The sequence below is a fragment of the Trichoderma ghanense genome (assembly GCF_004382785.1).
Source record: "Trichoderma ghanense strain CCMA-1212 chromosome Unknown scaffold_4, whole genome shotgun sequence".
Classification (NCBI taxonomy): domain Eukaryota; kingdom Fungi; phylum Ascomycota; class Sordariomycetes; order Hypocreales; family Hypocreaceae; genus Trichoderma; species Trichoderma ghanense.
The window spans coordinates 619,134-636,592 of NW_027395667.1; the positions used below are offsets into that span (position 1 = coordinate 619,134).

The following is a 17,459-nucleotide window of genomic DNA, read 5'->3' on the forward strand; positions in this document are numbered from 1 at the left end:
AGATGAGATCCATCACTTTTCCCAATCTCATACAATTGACGTAAACAACCTTTTGACCTTGCCACGCCTGGAAAAAGGAAACAAAAGCACAAAAATGGACTCTTTTGAATCGAAGCTCTGGAGCTCCCCCCTCTTTCGTTACTCGTCAAGTTCACCCATTTTACCTGGAGGCAGCGAAAGGGGGATAACGCAAGAAACGTTTGTTTTATATGTACTATAAATCTGTCGAACCCGCCTTTCTTTCAATGGGCTCCTCCGGAGGTCGGGGGGGCATTTGTGTAACTTGTTATGGTGAAATGATACAGCTAGCTGGCTATGGGGTGTAGGATGGAGGGCTTGGGAAAAGGAGGCAGTGGCAGGCAGCGTTTCTATAATCCAACATGAAAAAAAAAAAAAAAAAAAAAAAAAAACCTCTACCGCTTTCGCCTTCAAGATTCTCCTGAGATGCCAACAAGACAGCCTTTTCTTTTAAGGATGATGATAGCATGTCATTTCAATCTTGTTCATACAAATACACCTGCGCCAGTACATCCCCTACTCAGGCGCCTCCCGGGAGACAACAGCCTCCATCTTCCTCCCCTTCCTATCAACCCGCTCATCCCTCGGATCAAACCCTCCATTCCCCCACAGCGCCCACTCCGGCGTCGGCGGCCCCATGTAGTCCTCGGGCGTCCAGTCGCCGTCCGGGCCCCTCTCCTCGAGCAGCTCAAAGAACCTCTGGTAGTCAATGTGCGTGTGCCACTTGCCGTCGACGTTGAAGCGGTTGCTCGCCAGCAGCACGCAGCAGCTGTGCGCGTGCTCCGCCGCGATGCCGTACCCGAGGCCCTTTTCCTGCAGCCGCTTGTCCAGCGCCTTGACGAACTCGCAGACTTCCCAGTAAAAGGGCACGTTGGACATGCTCAGCCCCGCGTTGGAGGACGTCGACGTCCCGCAGTATGTCACGCCCTTGACCTCGACGAAGCACGGCAGCCCGCGCTCGATGAGCCGCGCGTAGCCTTCCACTTCGTCCTCCACGTTGAAGCCCTTGACGAGGGTGAGGCGGTAGACGGTGCGGTGGCGGAAGCGCTTTTCGCGCAAAATGTCCAGGCAGCGGAGGAAGCGCTCCCAGAAATCGCGGTGCAGGGGCCGGTCGATCTTCTTCAGCGAGTCCTTGTTGGAGGCGTCGATGGACACGTACAGCTGCGTTACGGCCTTGAGAGCGGCGAGCTGGTCGGGGTGCTGCGCGTTGCAGACCAGGAAAGACGAGATTCGCTCGTTGTGCAGCATGGCGAGGAACTCGTTGATGTAGGGATAGAAGATGGGCTCTCCGACCAGGGACAGTGCGCAGTGTCGGATTCTCAGGGCCTCTGCATATCGTTCCGCGCGAACGCCGGGCACGCCGCGCATCATCTTGATCTTCTTGTAATGGTTCTCCTTGACGCCATCAAAGATCATCTCGGGAGGATCAACCACCCATCGCCACGTTGTACCGACGGGATTCGTTCCGTGACGCCAGCAGAAGACGCACTTGTTGGAGCATGAGAGCGACGGGGTGGTCTCCATGCACTGATGGGAGTTGATGCCGTAGAGAGAGTATTTGTAGCAGCTGCCTCGCCCACGCAGAGCAGACTTTGTCCAGCGACAGATCTTGACGCCAGAATGGGAGCCCACAATTGAGTACCCCTGCTTGGTGAGAGCGTTATATGTGGGTGAGTCTTTGGCCACCATCTCCTTGACGACTGGTGCCTGGCCCTTCCTCTTGCTAGCAGAGGGATAGGTGGTAAAGTCGACGGCCAGGGGGGCTTTGCGAGCGCCCTCGTTTCCGTCTTTGTTGGGACGAATCATCTTACCCAGATCCTCCACGTCGTCCAAGGGCCTGGAGCCGTCGGACTCTTTGCTGTTGCTAGGCTCCTCGTCGTCGAAGACGACTTCGCCGTCATCTTCTTCGGCCTCCTCATCGTCGCTTTCTACTGCATTGCCACTGCCGGGAACTCCCTCGCCGAGGAAGCCAGTTTGTGAGGCCTGAGCAATCACCTCTTGAACTCCAGAGGTCCATTCCGCAAACCTTTCCGCGTGGTCGCTCTTCATGTCGCCCATTCCCACAGGGTAGGCTCGCTTCCGGCCAGTCAGCTTGGACATCCATTTGTCCAAGTCCTTGGCCTGGAAGCAGAAGCCCTCGTCTTCGTTTGGCCATCCCTCTTTGTCTCCGAAACCGAATACCGAATAGCCTACCAGAGACGACAGAGGGGCGGTATCAATTCTAAAGTCGTGGTGTGTCTCCTGCAGATGCTGGAGGAATGTATCGTTGATGGTGTCGATATTGTAGCTCGGGATGAGGAACAGGTAAAAGTAGGCGGCGCCTTCGGCAGACTTGGGAGGGCTGACAAAGTAGTCTTCAAAGTCAATCTCGGTCAGGTCCAGCAGCTCTGGCTTCAGGAATTTGCCGTCCGTTTCCTTGGCTTTCTGGTCCAAGAACGTCTCAAGCGTCTTGATGTAGTCGTGTGCAATCTTTTCCGTCTTGGTAGTCACAGAAGAGAAGAAGACCAGCACCTTTGCGGGTCTGTCGTGTTCGGCCGGCGCTGTCTTGTCCTCTTGCGACGGCTTCCGTGTCACGCCTCCCTTTATCCGTCGAGGGCCAGAGGACTTCTTCTCCGTCTCGGCGATGGGTTGCACCTTGGGAATCGTCTTTTCGCTTACTTGGGGCTGCTGCGGCTCGTTGTAAATCTTGGGGAGCGCAACAAGCGACTCTCTGGCCTCCGTCGTGTGGAGGAATATGCGCAGACCGGCAAGGAGAAGGAGAGACGACAGGATGATTGGTGTGCGATAGGCATGCCACACGTCGACCAGGTCTTTTCGCATCAATTGATGGTTTTGTCAGCATGCGATTCAAATGCAAGCAGCGCAAAGATGGACAAGAGGAATCGACTCACCAGCAACCAGCGCCTCCAGTCGGAGACGGTATGCCGCGTCCATCTTGACGGTAGACGCTCTTGCGCGCAATTCGGGCGTCTGCGCACAAGAATCTCGTCCAGCACGGGCTCTTTAGCTGGGATGCTGTAGAGCTGCTGCTTTATGTAAGAAGCAGGGACGTGAAGCAAAGAAATCTGTGCCCCGCGATGCAAATTTTGGCGGGGCATCACGATAAGCCGGATCAGCTGCTGAGTCAGTCCATTCTCATGGCCTAAACTGCACGTCTTGAATACCTGTATTTACATGTGTTTTCAGCACACAACTGCCTGCAAGCGATGCACTACATCCGCCTCCTCAGACCCCCGAAGCTGGCGGGCAGCGGCGGCAAGATCCGCCTGGAGCTCGTCATCACCATCAACACGGACCTGAGCGACTCGCTGCTGTCTGTGCAGGATGCCCTCGAGCTGCTCATCACGGCCGAAGTGGCCTCCTCCTCGGGCAGGACTACATGGGCCCTCACTGGACGTGGCGAGCTGGCATGGAAACCAGGCATGAGGATTCTCAAGCCCAGCTTCAATCTCCCCCTACAGTTCATAAAGGCGTTGGCAGCGTCTTCCAGTGCCGAGATATGCATCAGTGCCAAGCCGGCGCTTTCAGCGACGGGGGTGCACAGCATACTCACGGATGCCGAGGCCGGGAACGGACTGATCATGCCCGTATGGGCGCAGCTACGCGCCAATGGGAACGGACACGGTGACGACGACCATCTTTGCACGCGGAGGCTGTATCTTGACGGCATCAACCAAGAGGGAGACCAGGCGTTTCTCGAAATAGAGGAAGAGCTGGGCGAGAGCATGGCTCGCCACGTCTGGGACGGAGGAGTCGTCACGCTCTGCGCCCTCGCCGGCATTCCCGCATCCGAAAAGTACTCCTCGAATCAGGAGCCGACCATGGCCGTTATGCGGGAGATCTTGGGTACTGCCGGCGGGCTCAACATTCTGGAACTTGGCTGCGGCGTCGGCACGCTGGGCATTGGTCTCTGCGCGGTGCTCCCACAGATGCGACCGACCGGGTCCGGGGATACCACTGTCTTGCTGACGGACCTGGAGGATGCAGAGACGCGAGCAAGTTCCAACATTGCTCGCCTGAAGCAGAATGCGCGCGTGGCCGGGCAGCATGACAACGCCGCCCAGCTGCTGTACGAGAACCTGGACTGGGAAGACGGCAGGCAAGGCCGCTTCGGGCCCCAAGTCCAAGCTCGGCGCTGGGACCTCGTCGTGCTGAGCGACTGCACCTACAACGAAGACGGGCTTCTCGCATTGGTTGAGACACTGTCAGCCCTGCACGCTTCGAACGTCAGCAAGGCCAAGGCTACGGGGGAGTCGTCGTTCACGACCAAGGTCTTTGTGGGGACGAAGCCGCGGCACTCTTCTGAGAATGCAGTGTTCGGCCTTCTTGATCGGGCGGGCTGGAAGATGCAGGCGAAGCAAGTGCTGCCGCTGCCTGTCCTCGGCTCGGAGGCTCAATCAGTCGAGACGTATCTGTTTGAAAAGTCATGATGGATGCGCGAATGAGAGAGCTCAAAACTACTGCACACGGGCATCTCTTGTCGAAACAAGAGGAATGCTGATGGACACACTTTCGCTTCCATGGCTCATCAGCCACCCGGAATGAAAAGATCACAGGGCCTGACGCAATGGCAAGTCCCAGACTTGATCACTTATCATGACATGGAAGCAGCGGTGTGTCAAGAGGCTTCAGCGAGACATTTTGGGTGGTGTTTGGACATGGACTCGACACCAGCCATCAAGTTGGGGGCGGGACCCTCTACGCTGAGCCCTTGTATAACCATCTTCGCAATGCGATTGGGCCAGTGTTGGTAGGGAGTATATCCTGCTCTTAAGGGAACCGAAGATTGGGAAATGCAAAGATCTCTGGATATCTGAAGCTGCCCGAAGCTTGTCACAAATTAGTCATATTAATCGATTGGGGAATTAGATTCCCTTAGAGCCTCAGTCAACGGCATACTTGCTCATGAAACTTGTATGCAAGGTTAATTAGCAAAGCGTAGATATGTTGCCATCTCAAAAAGGCGAAGGCTCACAGCCAGACGACTATAATAGTACGCCTTACTGCCCATTACAAACGAACCACGTGCATAGTGGCAGAACTGGCGCCGTCTTTCTCTCTCCACTGCGTGTTTCAAGCAAGGTAGTTAGGGTATCTTTCTGAAACCCGGGCGTATGAGTATCGTCCAGCTGTAAGAGCTTCGCCTGCGAGCTTGAACGCACAGTAAACAAGATGACGAAAACACTCGGTCAAGTCATACGACGCTCACCCGACTTGTTCGTGTGCACGTAGAAGCAACCGGCTAATAGAGTTCCAGTGTGGCGTGGACTATATACAGTGGCTCTCGTACTATACCACACTGATCCCTATAGAGCCGATCCTGACCGCCTTCTGATTCAAGGATCCCAAAAGTTGTAGTTTTGTTATTGAACAATCAAGTTGTCTAATCATCCCTCCGAAGTAGATTCACAGCCATGGTGGAGTAGGTACGCAGTCTGGGGTCCTGAAACCGCGTCTCCTTGTATCAGCCTGCCCCACGAGAGCTACCTACCTCTTACAGTAACAGGGAGGGCCCCAGTCGATCGAATAGCTTAATTCAACCGCTGTTACTGTACATGGACTATAACTTGCTCTACGGCATAGGGATCTATTGCATTCTATCTAGAAGATACCACCTGCTCTGCAATAAGCACCAAACTGAGCAGAGTATAGCCTCGGCTAATGCGTATGAACGACCCCCTCTCACAAGAAGTTCTTCTTCACACCTCTCATAGCTCTCGTCACCAAGTAATACGAAAGCAATCGATGAAAGCCACGAGTTCTCACCTGTCGTCACTCCCCCGACTCAGCCGTCTAGTCGATTCGATTCCATCCCGTCTGCTCCTCTCCTAGTCGACGCCACCCTTCCACGAGTCTAATGCACAAGCTCTCCAATCAGCCCATCACGCTCTCATTCCATCACAGCCACGAACCTTCAGCTCGGTGATCCGACTCCCCGTGAAAAGTACCCGTTCTTCAAATTCTTCAAGACAAGGTTTGATGGTGAAAACACTCGACTCCGGGATAGCAACGGCCCCCCTTGTTAGTTAGTACGTTCAAGTGACGACAAAAAGAATCGCCCAGCATCAGATGGAATCGTATGATGCTCGAAACGCTTTCGTACAAGTGACAGCAACTGCCTCATAATCTTATAAGTACCTCAACCCAGACTTTGCACCTCAAAAACCCCCCCTTACCGACCCAAACAAAACTCTCCCTTGAAAAGCACCCAGCATAACCCAACAAGACACAATGACTTCCACAAACGGCGGCACAACCAGCTCAGCAGACTTCTTCGTCCCAGACGTCCTCTTCCACACCCTCCTCACCGTCGTCGACTTCACCCACGACCCCACCGGCGCCACCCGCACCCCCTTCGTCCTCAAATCCCACGGCACCCTCGACGCGGCCAAGGCCTTCACCCGCCAGGCCCTCGAAAGCCTGGGCTTCACCCCCGAGCTCGACTTTCCCCAGTACCGCGTCCGCGACACCACCAACACCACCCAGGACTGGCCCCACGGCGACGGCGTCTTCGCCTTCGCCCGCTCCTTCGACGACAAGGAATTCATCGTCGGCATCGACACCGCCACAAACAACGAGTCCCTGCCCGCGTCCTCCGCAGACGGCGAGCTCAGGCTGCCCGACGGCGCCCGCTTCCTGCACTACGTCGTGCAGATTACAATCGACTACAACATTGACCGCAGCGGCGCCGCCCAGACCACTGACATCTTGGGTTCCTACGTCCATCGCGCAGACGCATGGAAGGCTGCCCATCTCTGTCTCGACCCGGAACTGTATACAGAGTTTGATCGACGCGGCGACCCGCAGTTTGTCGAGGATTGGCCCTTTGGCGACGATGTCGCCGTTCATGCCGTCTCCGAGAACGGGCAGAACTGCTACGTCGCTGTGAAGACGCCGCCTGAGCAGAGACATGAGCTGAAGCCTCACACTTTGAAGAAAAAATAGCGTCTTGACTCTTGCATATTTCTGGGTCGCGGGTGAGGAGTTTTGATTGACTTGCAAACAACTTGCATGATGATGTTCGTGGTCAGTAAGTAGGTAGCTATAGTGCTCTATCAACAACCTTCTTCTCACGAATAATCGACATCATTCTTTGACTACTCACATCATGTTCCGCTCAGTCGTGTCCAAACTTCCTGTATTGGCATTACTGATACACAACTCACGTGGCGTCGCACAACTACGGGCATTCTTCCCCATCCCGTAGCCATCAGTACACCGCTTCCCCCCCCTTACCATTGTCACCATCCGCACGGAGTACTCATACGAAATCAATCCTTCGCAATCCAAAAGTAGCATGGCCACCCTCGAATCCCTCAAGCAGGCACTCAGACAGAAAGCCACGTCGCCTACCAAGCCATTGACCGACGAACAGTACAGCGCTGGCTTTGGCCTTCTCCTTCAGGGCCCCGGATGGACAAACTACCAAGACTTCATAATCCCCCAATTGTCGCACCTGCTGACCCCTCTTTTCAACTCGCGCGTCTGCATCTCCGTGCTAGAAGTAGGACCTGGCCCAAAGAGCGTGCTTGGGCACCTGCCTGGCCATCTGAGACGGAAGATTGCGACATACACTGCATTTGAGCCCAACATCCTGTTTGCTGCAAAGTTGGAACAATGGCTGTGCCCCAGCTCCGAGACGGAATCACCGCTGCCCTGCCTACAGAGTCCGCCGAATATCCACCGAACCCCATTTGCTTTGGACAGCTGCAAAGGGACGAGCACGGGCATCAGACATGATGAGCAGGAAAGATTCGACGTCGTCCTCTTCTGCCACAGCATGTACGGCATAAACGGAAAATTACCCGAGCGCAAGTTCGTCGAACGAGCGTTGGAGATGCTTGCTGTGCAACCCGAGGGCGGGGTTGTGGTGGTTTTTCATCGCGACGGAACCCGGGGCTTCGATGGCTTAGTGTGCCATCAAACGGCTCCTTTTCCTGCTGGCATCGTTCGCGTGGCAGATGACAACGGGGAGCTTGACCGTTTCGCCTCTTTCATTGCGGGTTTTGTCATGCAAGACAAAGTTGCGGATGAGGCCATTCATGACGAGTGGCGGAAACTGTGTCGTGCCATGGGTCATCGTGAGGAAGCACACCCAAGACATCTCTCGTTCAGCGCGCCCGACGTCATGATGGCCTTTACACAACACGCGACATTGCTTCAGGAGTTGGAGGCACAGGTGCCATTGGCCAAAGGGGACAGGAATGTCAAGAGCTGGGAGGCTCGTCTCCACCGTCCCGCGGCGGTCGTCAGGCCGACAGAGATTGGACACGTCCAGCAGTGCGTTCGATGGGCTCTGAAGCGCCGAGTTGGACTCACTGTTGTTGGCGGGGGTCACAGCGGACACTGTCTCTGGTCTCATGTTGTCGCGGTCGACATGGAAGCCTTTGATCAGGTGCACATTCTCCCTGCTGGGGTAGATGGGAGAAAAGGCCGATCCAGTGCCCTTGCCTTCGTCGTTGCCGAAGCAGGCTGCAAGTCGGGTGATGTTATCCGCAAGACCACGGCTGTGGGCTTAACAGTGCCTCTTGGTTCCCGTCCCAGCGTGGGCGCCGGGTTGTGGCTTCAAGGGGGCGTCGGGCATCTCGCTCGACTGCACGGGCTTTCTTGTGACGCCATTGTCGGCGCCGTGGTGGTTAGCGTTGGCTCTGCGCAGGTTCTCTGCGTCGGCCTTGTGCCGGATCAACACTGGCCTCGCGGTGCTGTGCGCCCCACGAACGATGCCGAGATGTTGTGGGCGATCAAAGGCGCCGGCACCAATGTTGGCATCATCATCAGCGTAGTTTTCGAGGCATACGAGGCCCCGACATACTGTGTTCGCAACTGGATTGTTCCGCTGAGCGACAGCCTTGAAGCTCGGCGCAGGCTTGACGAGTTTGACACGCTCGTCGCCAGCAAGCTTCCCCGGACGTCTTCTGCAGACGCGTACCTGTACTTTGATGCTGGCCGCTTGCATCTGGGCATGGCCATGATCGAAACTCGCACCGGGCTTGGCCCAGAAGTGTCCACGGCATCCACGCTCGCCGAGGCAACTCTCGGGCCAGCGTGCAGTTCCAAAGTCGTAGATGGCGTTGGTCTGTTCGACGCCGAGATGTACGTATCCGTGCTACATGGCGGCCACGGCGGCGGCAAGACATCGTCGTTCAAGCGGTGTCTCTTTCTGAAGCACATCGGGTCCGCAGACGTGGCCGAGATGTTGGTGAGAGCGGTGGAGTCGCGTCCCACGGCGCTCTGCTATCTCCATCTGCTGCAGGGCGGCGGAGCGATTGCCGACGTGGCCCCCGAGGCTGCGGCTTTCGGCTGTCGCGACTGGGACTTTGCCTGCGTCGTCACCGGCGTCTGGCCCCGCGACCGAGACGGAACCGAAGACGCTCGAGCTGCCGTGCGGTGGGTGTACGACGTCGCCCGGCATCTGCTGCCCCTGAGCAGCGGAGCCTACGGTGCGGACCTCGGGCCGGATCCCAGAGACTCCGCCCTGGCGGCCAGGGCTTTTGGACCGAACCGGCCGCGCTTGGCCCGCCTTAAACGCGGCGCAGATCCATGCAACTTGCTGGCCTATGGCTGTCCGCTCCCACAGGCGTCGATGGGTCCCAGGCTCATCATCCTTGTCACGGGCGACAGCGGCGCCGGCAAGGACTGGTGCGCCGATGTCTGGGCCTCCGTGCTCAACAACAGCTCCCCTGTAGCCGTGGCGGCGCGGGTCGTCAGTATCAGCGACGCGACCAAGCGGGAATATGCGGCGGCCACGGGCGCTGACTTGAATGCCCTGCTGCAGGACCGGGCCTACAAGGAGCAACACCGGCCAGCGTTGACGGCCTTCTTCCAGGATCAGGTGCGGCGACGGCCTCAGCTGCCGGAAGAGCATTTCCTGGGCGTTGTGCATGGCGTCGTGGACGCGGACGTGCTGTTGATCACCGGGATGCGAGACGAGGCACCGGTTGCGGCCCTATCGCACTTGGTGACAGATAGCAGAGTGCTCGAGGTTTGTGTCAAAGCCAGCAGGGAGACACTATACGTCCGTCGAGGACGGGGCAATGAAAGTGGCGCGTCGGACTCGACAATTCTTGACTGGTGTCCAAGCTTCATCTTCAACAATGACACGGATGGAAGTGAAGCAGCAGAGCAGTTTGCTCAACGGTGCCTTGTTCCATTCCTCCACGAAGACCTGCAACGACTGGCCAGCATGATCCGCTCAGTGCCCGACTTTCCACGTCCGGGCATCGAGTTCCGCCACGTCCTCGGCATCTGCCGGCAGCCGGGAGGACTGGCTCTGTGCACGAGGCTGCTGCAGAGCCAGCTCGGCGATGACTGGGCCAAAACCGATGCGGTGGTTTGTTGCGAGGCCGGAGGCTTCGTCTTTGCGTCACCGCTTGCTGAACGAGTTGGCGTGCCCTTGGTGCTGATTCGAGAGGCTGGCAAGCTCCCGCCACCCACCGTCTCCGTCGTCAAGCCGTCATCGCATGTGTCACGGCCTGCATCCGACGTATCCAGAGAGAAGAGGATTGAGATGGAGCGGGATGCCGTCCAAAGAGGCGCGTCAGTGGTGGTGGTGGACGATGTTCTAGCCACGGGAGAGACGCTCTGCGCAGTCTTGCAGCTGCTGGGCGAGGCTGGCATCAGTGCTGAGCAGATAGGCGTCTTGGTCGTAGCAGAGTTTCCTGCCCATCGTGGCCGGCGGCTGCTGCGTCATCGCGGCTTTGGAAGAGTCGATATCCGGAGCCTCCTCGTCTTTGGAGGTGTTTGAGAGCCGACGGAGCTGAAGGGGCGGCCCTGCCGATGTACCAAGTAGTGATGGGTGTGATATGGAGCTGTCTAGCCCAACTTCACCTAGGTAGAGCTCAGGTAGACATGAAGATGACGATGCGCACACGAGCACAGAAGACGAAGCGGGCGTTCCTTACCTATGCTGAGTCCATTGTAGAACACGGGGTCAGTATCACAATCGTCGCGCCAGGGAGGGATTCGGCAGTCGTAGCATTTACCTGCCCCAGCCATCGTATCTACATACCTAGGCACCTAGGGGGCACCGCCTCTGGTGAATGGACACCTCAGGCTCCGGACCTGGCACAAGGCGGGTTCGTGCCCTCGTGTGCAACCGTTGGAGCCTCGATATTGAAGAGTCGAGGTCAGCGCCACGACGCTGTTACATGGACCCAATGCCCAGCAGGTCCACGGGCCTGATTTACAGGCGGCAAACAGCGCCGCAAAGCGCTGAGCCTCCCCGCTAAGGCCCTAGAATGGGCAGCCCAAGCACCTTGCCACCAGCCACTGTGCGCACTATAACCGCGGGCGGGCTCGCTGGAATAAACCTACATGTACAGGTATTGACCCTACATGTATCCATGGCCCGCGCAAGCCACATCACCTGCATTGACTTCACGCTCCTTGCAAACAGAACCATCGCCAACTCCCCACCAGCCTTTGACGCATCAACGTCACAATCAAGTTCATCCAAACGCTCTCATGCCGCCCATCCGACGCTCATCGCGGCTGGCGTCCCCCTCCCCCCCGTGGGAGACATTGCCTCTCACGCAACTGATCCAGCAGCGCTGCCGGGAAAGAGTACTGGTCGACCCTCTGGAGTGGACGGACGTTCATCTCGAGTTGCTGCAGTGCCGGTTCGAAGAGGCTCCCCCAACACCGCTTCGAAAAGAACATGAAGACAAAGTAGACAAGATGCTTCTTCCGCCCAAGTATCATCGAGCTGTCGAAGGTCTACCGACCGCTAGTCAGGCCGGGGAGCGCGAGAGCCTGATTCGAACCATTATCTCATCCAATGGAAGCCCACTGTTCCGTGGCGGGTAAGTTTCAAAGGGGCTCTTCATGTCTTGATTCAGTACTGATGTTCAAGTAGCGACCCGATTGCCTTTTATTACAACCGCCTCCTTGTGAGAGATCTCCCTGGCTGCCAAAGTTTCATCAGCAGCCGTTATTCCACAGATCGGGCTTGGGGTACTGCTTGGAGAGCACCAATTGCCTTGGTCACCGTCGATTGTGAGGCTCTTGCACACCATCGCTTCGAGCAGATGGAACCATATAGAGGCAGGAGATGGAGCCAGGCGACTAACGGGGTACATCTCCGCCAAGCTAAAAGAATCACACCGTCCAATCGTCTGCGTGATCCATACCTGGTAGCCATCTTGATAGCAATTGCGTTTCAGCAACGGCAGAAGACCACTTCTAGGATCCGAAGCAAAGCTAGCTATTGGGTATGACGATGATCCCCCGCGATATGCTCGGCTTTGTTCGTTAGCTAACGCATCATAATCAGCCTCAGGTGTTGATGACGGATCGTGGGGACGAATGCGTCCATCTCTTTGCGGCTCATATCTCGTCCGACTACCTCAACAAATTCGACTTTCCGTCAAGCGAGCCTCGCAAGTCAGCACAGCACCCGCTGGTAGTTCATCACTTGCCCGTACAGATTAAGCCATATGATACTTTTCGCCGTCGTCTCCTCACAGTCCTGCTGAACACTGCTGAATACTGCACTGGGGTTCCCGTCCCGAGGTCGAGCAGGCTGTCTCGTCCAGTTTGGCTTCGTTAACATGCCCAAGGACCTGGCGGTATGTGTCACCACGTTGCACACGGAATCATGTGAAGCAAGCATTACTGCTAGTACATACCGTATTCGATAATGATGAGTATCCCTTGGAAGCAAAACAACCTGCCTCTCTAGCACCCTGGCAGCAACTGTTTAATGTACCTGTGCAGAGTGAAGGGGCAAACACGATATCATGGTCATCAGGGGATTATATAGTATAGATACCCAGACGAAACGCACCACATGCGTCCACACTGCGGATTAGCAGCGGGGATATACATTCATGACACCTATATTCTAACTGAACTTGCTTTAGATACTTAGAGCGGCTATACAACTACCTGCCCCTCAAATGTGACATGTAGTATATGGCGTGTATAGATTTATACATGGGTACTATAGGTAGGTGGTAACTAGTATTACGGACCACATATACTATGACTTATCATGAGCTCTTGACAAGCGACTTGGGCCCCTGGATCACTGCTCCAAGTCTCCCCATAAACATGCCATTCGAATATGCTATAGCCCTGTTCCATCCTCCAAGCAAATCCCAAGATGGCTGTGACTCTGTGGCCGTCACGAGGCCGATTGCAGTAAGCCCGAGCTACCTACTAGGTATACATGCTCAAGGGGTAACTGCCAATACCCCTTTCAGCTGTTACAGAGTCAACCTCCATAGACAGAGATGTAGAATTGTACAAACTACGGTTGCTGCTGCGACTTGCTAATACATTATAATAGTCACCATAGGATACCAATAATAGGTAGCCAACTTGGTCTCCTCGCTCACTGTCCCAAGTCTGACTATTGAGGAACCATTCAATGTTCCTCGAGATCCTCCAAACAATAGCCTCTCTCGTTAGTTATACTCGTTTGCCATTGAGATGGACTCTGGAGTTTGATCTATCACCCAGGTTCGAGATCTTGAAAAGTGCAAGACGGTCGCCGCATCATTGTCTGTCGCTTGACCTTTGGGAGTGCGCAGGTCCTTGCATGTATGCCGGCTGCGGTAGGTAAGCCCACGAGCACCCTGAGGGATACTCTGAGGAACGGAGCCCACAGGTGAGGAATCTGAGGCCGAAGTGAAAATTGCAAACGCGATCTCACCTACAGCTCACCTGCTGCTCACATCTTCCTTTTCTGCCATTGAAGTTTGCTTGCTTCATCAGCCTTCCGACGAACCTACTGGGCTTCTCTCCTTCATTTATTCACCAGCCAATATCGGTTGTTTCCTGTCTGTCAAGCTCTCCTCGTCTTCCTAAGCCACGGATACCCGGGACACGTGCTGTCCGAAGCAGAAGGCTCCTGTACACTCCCATCATCGTCGACGTCGCCATCGTCAACCATGGAATTTTACGACCTGAATCGGACTCCCGCAATTTTTCGCGCAAACGCCGAGGCGAAGGAGGCCCAGAGCTTTCAAGATTTGGCGTCGTCTAATGTCTGGCAGACGGCCGCCAGTCGTTGGGGGACCGGGCAATTGTATGCGTGCAGGGTGATATGCCCTCGGCCTACCAGGTTTCTCACCATATTGACTCGGGAGTTCGAGGCGGCGAAAGAGAAGGCGAGGCGTAACGAATTGAGCCCCGTGATCCAGCAGCTCTTGAGAGGCCCAGCCGAAGGACCGGCAGCTTTAAGCAGAATGACTGAGATACTCATCATCCATACTTATGCCAAAGAGAGTATGGGCCACGTCTGGGCCTCCTTGGCCCCTTTGATAGAGAGGAACACACAGCCCGGAGATCACGATCGTCCACGACGTCGTCTGCTGCCGCCGCCTGGCAGACAGCCCTCTTCCACGCCGACAACCAATATACCGCCCGTATCTACGCCGTCAACCGAAGCTTCGTATCCATCAAGCGTTGGCTACGTCGAAGAAGATGTGGCACCGCTGCTCGAAGACGTGACGGTGAGGTTTGCAAGCGAGTTCGTGCGATGCATCCTGAACCACGCCCAGAAGCCGACAAGAAAGTGCTCTGTTCACTGGCGTGTGCAGAGAATGAAGCACATAGTTGCCGCCCCGAAATGGACTGCAATCGATGACGGCGGCATTCAGGTCGCGGACCGCAACAACAGAGTCTACCAGGTCGCCCTCCTGGAAGCAAAGAGGGCCTTCCAGCCGATACAAGACGGACGGCCAACTGTCTCCGACGAGCTGCTGGGCCAGATTGTTGGAGAAGCCTTGGCATTAAGACTGTCGGAAAACTCACTGTTTGGCGACGAGTAAGTCCTCGGTTTCAGATCATTCTTCCCAGTATGTGTGTCTTGTCTGACATTGGGTACCGTATGTAGAATCTTCGTCGTCATTGCTATCAAACACTATTTGAAATTTCTTCATTTGAATATTTCACAACAATTTCTGGCATCATTCAGGACGATGGACCCGGCGGCCAGCGCGAATCCTGGCCACTATCTCAACGTGAACTCGACCGAATGGCTGAACGCTGCCACCCAGGAAGGTCGCCGGAACATCGTCTGCCATACCATTGCCCTGGTGTCCAAGGCCGACACAATTGTCTGGGACGGAGACCCAATCGAGGATGATCTTTGAGGAAAGACTGAGGATCGTTCTTCTTGTTGAATGGTTTGTTTGTTTGTGCGCTGAATCTTGGAACCAAGCCCTTTCATTCACGCCAGGGGGGATGAGAAAGAANGGTGGTTGATGGACGGGGTAGTGCCTGGCCCTTATGGCAACTTCCTCCAGACGTACCTATGAAGATTCGCAATGCTCTCTGATACAAGCCACGTCCAGGAATAGTAGTTGTGTGATTCCCATTTCTGTTCATCTGCGTCGACGAGACGACGTAGGTTTTTCCAACTCAAGAGTCGCTACAGAGCCAGTTCCATCTTGTCCGGAGCAAATATTCGAGTTCAAGATTGCCCACATTGGCTTGCTGGGAGAACGTATTGCATACCGCCGCCGGTTACAACACAGTCTCCGTGTTGAAGAAGACAGTATCGAAGGAAAACGAGTCAATGTGTCGAGTGTTGATTAGCTGCCTTGGCTATATGTAGTATGTTTGTGTCCGACATGGCGTATAGGTGACATCGGTCCAGTCATTTCCTTCCACAAGGGCGTAGCCGTTGCTCGTTTCTTCACGCTGTATCCCGTCAGTTGCTTCCACGACAAAGAGAACCGCTGCCTAGAACTGGGCTGTCTCCGGAGCGACTAGGTAGCTACACCCTGAAAACTGGCGGCATCAAAAACGGCGTGTGCGGTCAGCGCTCCGTTGCACTCGGGCTTGGTTAACGCAGTTTACATGTAGCCATCCTGAATCCTTAAGACTATGCCCCCGTGTCGGGTCTGGAGGCCTTTCTTTTTCTTCCTTTTTCTTTTTTTTTTTTTTCTTTCTCTTTCTTTTTCTTTTCTTTTCTTGAGGACTCCCTAGGTCAAGACGCCGCCTCATCCATCTTCGGGACAGCCTACAGCCTTATTATGTGATCAATATCTTCATCCCCACCGCATAGATGGCATATACCGGGTAGGGCTGGACGTCGGCGTCTTGGTTGTATTCCAGACTGCATACAGCGAAGCGGCAGAGCAGAAATTTCCATAATCCCAGTGTCACTATAAAGACACTGTGCGGCAGAAGTTTTGCGGTAAACGAGCCTTTCTTTCAAAGTGTTGGCCAGTCCACCCTCATCACCCAAGCCCCTCTTCGTCCATCACTCGAAGCAGCGAGCCTTGATGAACTGCGGCAACTATCCGGAGTCATGCAGAGCCGATGGCCACTACTACCCGTTGTGTGCATGTTGTATATACATAAGCTTCAGACCAGCGTCGCCTCATGGTTACCAACAGCACCGTATATCGCCATAACGTTACCCTGCATGTCGCCTAAGGGAGGGACTGGCAATGTTTCCAGAGACGGAGCCGCTGCTACCAATCGTCAGCAAGCGATATGTGTAGGGAGGGGGCTTTAGGCAATGAACAATTGGCTAGAAATTATGCGGCAATGGTTTCCTTTTTCTTTCTTTGCTCTTGTCCTTGCCTCTTCTCGTTCCTCTTTTTAATACTACCTTACTTTATAATTAGGAGTTGTTACAAGAGTGGGCTATCTAACAATCTGAAAGTTCAACTACGATAAAGTATAAAGCTCGTATTAATGTACGGTAGATACTTGATTTACTAGAGAAACAGAACTAAGGTAGGTGAGTGGGTAGGTATATATAGAAGTAAAAAGAGTTATGAGAAGCATCTAGCGATATTCATCTAGTACTATTGTAGAAAGTGCAATAGGAACCATCTGAATCCGTAGGAATGGTTATATTACTAAGGATATGAACGGATTTGCAGGGATGCTGGCGACATTAATGTTGCCACTCTAATGGTTGAAATCCACATTAGAGCGGTTTGCCGCCATTAAAGACCTTTTTGTCGCTATAACTTGGAAAAGGCGGCATGCAGTTGTCAAGTCCGCAAATCTATGACGTTAAGCTGACAAGCCACATAGAGCTGAACTCCCATCGTCATTCATACTCGCATCTACACAACTCTTATGTCATGTTGATGATCACGATTGGCTTCTGGACCCTTTTTGACGGTGAAACGCAATGCGTCGGGTTCGGCAAATAACTACCTATATAAAGCTCAAGCAGTCTGCAACTTCAAAGCATGGCATGACACTCAGTCTCACCCAACGTCCTTGTCCACAAAACAGCTTCAAGTGCATGTGATCCATTCTCCAATTCCATCAACTTACCATGGCAACCTCAAAGGCAGCATATCTTGCTGAAAAGGCCGTTGGCCACGACGACGACGACGCCATCATCCGGCAGGATGTCTCCAACTACCCGCCGACCAGCAAGGACACCATGAAGGCGCTGGTGTGGAGGGGGAAGCAAAAGGTCGAGGTCGGTATGTGTCATTCCCCAGCCCTGCTATGAATATATA

General features: G+C 54.7%; 7 protein-coding genes across 7 annotated transcripts in view; 6 read left to right on the forward strand and 1 right to left on the reverse strand.

The window, feature by feature from the left end:
* Positions 1-534: 534 nt before the first annotated feature.
* Positions 535-2,952, reverse strand: CCMA1212_004372 (S-adenosyl-L-methionine-dependent tRNA 4-demethylwyosine synthase; the record flags this gene model as incomplete). The annotated part of the gene is made up of 2 exons (XM_073701679.1): positions 535-2,828; positions 2,910-2,952. The coding sequence occupies 2 exons, from the start codon at positions 2,950-2,952 to the stop codon at positions 535-537; spliced, it is 2,337 nt and encodes a 778-aa protein (XP_073559702.1).
* A 272-nt stretch (positions 2,953-3,224) lies between these two features.
* CCMA1212_004373 (uncharacterized protein) lies at positions 3,225-4,448 on the forward strand (the record flags this gene model as incomplete). Its single annotated transcript, XM_073701680.1, has 1 exon — positions 3,225-4,448. One exon carries the CDS (start codon positions 3,225-3,227, stop codon positions 4,446-4,448), a length of 1,224 nt encoding a protein of 407 aa, XP_073559703.1.
* A 1,801-nt stretch (positions 4,449-6,249) lies between these two features.
* Positions 6,250-6,963, forward strand: CCMA1212_004374 (uncharacterized protein; the record flags this gene model as incomplete). The annotated part of the gene is made up of 1 exon (XM_073701681.1): positions 6,250-6,963. One exon carries the CDS (start codon positions 6,250-6,252, stop codon positions 6,961-6,963), a length of 714 nt encoding a protein of 237 aa, XP_073559700.1.
* A 352-nt stretch (positions 6,964-7,315) lies between these two features.
* CCMA1212_004375 (Adenine phosphoribosyltransferase) lies at positions 7,316-10,762 on the forward strand (the record flags this gene model as incomplete). Its single annotated transcript, XM_073701682.1, has 1 exon — positions 7,316-10,762. One exon carries the CDS (start codon positions 7,316-7,318, stop codon positions 10,760-10,762), a length of 3,447 nt encoding a protein of 1,148 aa, XP_073559701.1.
* A 719-nt stretch (positions 10,763-11,481) lies between these two features.
* Positions 11,482-12,565, forward strand: CCMA1212_004376 (uncharacterized protein; the record flags this gene model as incomplete). Its single annotated transcript, XM_073701683.1, has 3 exons — positions 11,482-11,819; positions 11,873-12,227; positions 12,290-12,565. The coding sequence occupies 3 exons, from the start codon at positions 11,482-11,484 to the stop codon at positions 12,563-12,565; spliced, it is 969 nt and encodes a 322-aa protein (XP_073559698.1).
* A 1,345-nt stretch (positions 12,566-13,910) lies between these two features.
* CCMA1212_004377 (uncharacterized protein) lies at positions 13,911-15,116 on the forward strand (the record flags this gene model as incomplete). The annotated part of the gene is made up of 2 exons (XM_073701684.1): positions 13,911-14,788; positions 14,858-15,116. 2 exons carry the CDS (start codon positions 13,911-13,913, stop codon positions 15,114-15,116), a joined length of 1,137 nt encoding a protein of 378 aa, XP_073559699.1.
* A 2,153-nt stretch (positions 15,117-17,269) lies between these two features.
* Positions 17,270-17,459, forward strand: part of CCMA1212_004378 (uncharacterized protein) — a gene marked incomplete at both ends in the record, with an annotated part of 1,635 nt that continues 1,445 nt past the window's right edge. Inside the window, one exon of the mRNA XM_073701685.1 lies at positions 17,270-17,423. Within this exon, the coding sequence (XP_073559696.1) occupies positions 17,270-17,423 (154 nt within the window). The remainder of the gene's footprint in view (positions 17,424-17,459) is intronic.